The sequence below is a fragment of the Lupinus angustifolius genome, chromosome LG03, assembly GCF_001865875.1.
Source record: "Lupinus angustifolius cultivar Tanjil chromosome LG03, LupAngTanjil_v1.0, whole genome shotgun sequence".
Taxonomy (NCBI): Eukaryota; Viridiplantae; Streptophyta; class Magnoliopsida; order Fabales; family Fabaceae; genus Lupinus; species Lupinus angustifolius.
Window position 1 is genome coordinate 28,400,204 of NC_032011.1, and position 3,638 is coordinate 28,403,841.

Consider the following 3,638-nt stretch of genomic DNA (forward strand, 5'->3'; position numbering starts at 1 on the left):
TATATATATATATATATATATATATATATATATATATATATATATATATATATATATATATATATATATATATATATATATATATATATATATATATATATATATATATATATATATATATATATATATTAAACCAACTATAGATAAATATAAATATTATGACAATTGTAATTATTCAATCAAAATGTTATATTGTAAAGACAAATTCTGTAAGAATGAATGTCAATTCATTATTTTTGGTCATTACCAACTATATAAATAATTATTTTTTGGTCATTACCAACTATATAAATAATTATACGAAGATGTTTAAGTCACTCGTATATTATATCGTTACTAACCAAAATAATGAGTAGACATTGACTCTTATACTATTTGTGTTTATTTTTACAATATATCATATTTTGTTTAACTTAATTACACTCATAACTATTTTTTTTAAGAAATTATACTCATCTCTCCTACGTGGGTAGTTGGTGTAAAAAGAAAAATGTGGTTTATGAAATTTCACTAAAATTATGCTCATCTCTTTTTTATTATAAAATTAAGAGAAAAACATGTATGTAATCACATCGTAATAGTTTTTACATTATTATTGTATCATTAATCATTCATATTTAATAATTATTGACTTCTTTTAAATATAAGTAATACAAATGAATAATACTAGTAACTATTATGAATCTATACTACATGCATATTACAGTCTAAAAATTAAGCTATCTATTAAACTGATTTCATAACAAAAGAGAGAACATAGCTGATACAAGAAATCCATTTTACCATGCTGTAAAATTAATTCAGTAGGCCAATTCAAATTGTTTGGAACAAAGGACCCTTAGTCCTTTACTGAAAGCTTCAACAAGTTTAGCTTTATTATTAGGCAACACAATTCAAGACCAAAAATTCCCAAGAAAAAACATAACAACTTGGCTACTTACTCCCAGAAAGAGGGAAGTGTAAGTGAGTCCTCATTTTTCACCAATCCACCAGGTCCCATTTGCAGCATCGAGTCGCAACGAAGATCGGCTATGTTAGCATCAAGCACAAATACCGGGCTAATAGGCTTACCTATCGCCCTTTCGGAGCACAAGTACTCATCTATAGCATCCAAATTCACAGATCCAAATGGAGATTGTATTGGATAGGTGGTGCTAGACTGCACCATTCTCAAATCTGAGTTTTGTGTTTTAAGTGTTGACAGAAGATAGAGAACACAACTTGAGTCCAAAGATCCAAGTTTGTTATCAGAAGATAGTTTACCTATGCACTTTTTTCCACTTGCTGGTGTGGAAATGGCATTGGCACCACAATTTGGCTGGGAGATTGAAGTTCCAAGCTTTGCTTCATAACAGTTGCTTGCTTTCGGAACATTTTCTTGCCAGAGAAAATGTTCCTTCTCTTGCTTATTATGCTTGTCAATTCTATATAAAAGTCGGCGATCATCATAACCAGATTCAGCTCCAGTTTTGGCAGTGGCAGGCCACATATTATATGTCTGAGGGTTACCAAATTGCAGGATCATAGGCCCTAAGTTGTAGAAATGTAAGTCAGTGCCAAAGTCTACATTAATTAGACTTCATGGAAAAGAAGAAAAAATAAATGTTAGCGGTAATCATTAGCAAGAAGGTGAGTCTCGGCGGAACAGTAAGTTTGTTGAGCAATGACCAAGAGGTCATATGTTCAAATCCTAGAAACAGTCTCTCCACTTGCGGGGATAATCATTAACAAAGACTGAACTTTCAATTGAAATCCTTGAAGCTTTGTCTTTCCGAATTTTCAAGATAGATAATCACTTGCTTTATCATGACATTTAAAGTTTTACACCAATTAGTTATTACTGATTGTAATTTTAGCAGAGAATCAGTTCATCATAGAAGACTTGAAAAGCCTTTCAGGCTGTAAAAGAGTTCTAATTCTGTTATCAGAGATTCATATCACTAACCAGCATATTTATATGCAACTACAATTTTTTTCCTTTCAAATTCTCTATTGAGGAGACAGATTTGCCTTATTCTTTCATAAAACTTGAAATAAGTATGGTTGCTGCTTAATTTATGAGGTGAGTTCGGCACAACTATAAGGTTGCTGCTTAGTGACTATGAAGTCATGGGTTCAAATACTGAAAACAATCTACCCGCTTGTGGGGTAAGGCTGCATACATTGTCGTCAAACCCTACTAAGTAAGAGCCTCGTGCTCTGGGCCGCCCTTTTTTTATAAAACTTGAAATGAGTGCTATCATATTATAGTTCTACTGTCAGATTCCAAATCATTAACAATCTTAAAACTAAAGTAGTGTTGTTACTTGACTATGATTTGTTGTTTCTTTATAATTCCCTATTAAGGGGACTACTTTCTCTTATTCTTTCATATTAATTCAATCATATCTTGTTACATATTCTATCCTTCATGTCAATTTTCACAATCCTAAAATAGAGATCTAGGTATTAGTAGAGTGAAAGTCATCGTAGAATCTCGGAATGCGACACACCAACCTTTGTAATTGTACAGAAATTTCTCAGCAGCCATGAAAAGAGATGGTGGCTGAGGTTTCCTCCGACGCCTATTATGACCATCGAGGCGTTTCCTGCAACTCCTCTTGACATCATCAAACTCCCCAAGTGCATGAAACCTACAACAATTGGCAACAAAACAACATAATGAAAGCTCACACCCGGAAATCACCGCAAATACAGTTACATGGTTCCCTCGTTTGACCTATTTATCATGTACTGGATTCCGAGGTTCGTTACTAATAATAATATAAAAACTGACGAACCACACATAGAGCCGACTACAGCGTACCAGAACTAGTACTACGAACTATTTAACTATGATCGCAACACTCACAAAAGCGACTTCGAAAACATTACCTGCTGCATTGCTGGCAGAATCGCTGCTGCTTACCCCCTACCAATACATCAGGGGTTTTGGTGTGCTTTTCGCAGACCCTATGACGCTTATGATACTTTCTACAATCACTGAGATCAAAGTTGCATCCATCAACCAAACAACACAAATTCTGTGATCCATTATGCCATTGCTTCAATGACCCTTGAGATGATAACACACTCTTTGAATTCACTGAAGCAGCTTCATGCTTCTTATTGTTATCAACCTGCAACATAGATGAATCCCAAGTAAACTCTTTCCAATCCCATTCCATGAACACTTAATTGCTTCTACAATTTCTTAAGCACTTTCTCATATAGCTTAGGAACCCATATAGCATAAAGGGGTCAATGAAGCAAAGTGGTATCAGATATGTGAATTAGATTCTCAAGGAAGCAGAGAGAATAAAAACCTAGTTACAAACAAAGTTATATTTGAATTCATAGTCAATATAACTTTGTTTAGTCTATTATACGAGATTCCTACTTACTAAAGTTCGAGTCTTGCCTCGGTCAGATTTACAATACAAGATTCTTATTTAATGAGATTCCAGTATTATCCTCATAAATGAAAAAGTTTGGTACTGGTTTTTAGAATTAAATACATGACAACATTGGGCTGAGGCCTACCCTACCTTTTAATGAATAAATAAATAAAAATAGACTTATGTTAGAATCAGAACATAATTGTTTATTTAAAAAGTCCACAAACATTAATGTCACATCACTTAAACTAGTGTTGAAAA

At 33.0% G+C, this 3,638-nt stretch overlaps 1 protein-coding gene across 1 annotated transcript; it reads right to left on the bottom strand.

Annotated features, from left to right (window-relative positions):
- LOC109344350 (teosinte glume architecture 1-like) lies at positions 749-3,299 on the bottom strand. The gene is made up of 3 exons (XM_019583098.1): positions 2,875-3,299; positions 2,497-2,633; positions 749-1,530 (listed from the first exon to the last, which is right to left on the bottom strand). Exons 1-3 carry the CDS (start codon positions 3,165-3,167, stop codon positions 938-940), a joined length of 1,023 nt encoding a protein of 340 aa, XP_019438643.1. The 5' UTR covers positions 3,168-3,299; the 3' UTR covers positions 749-937.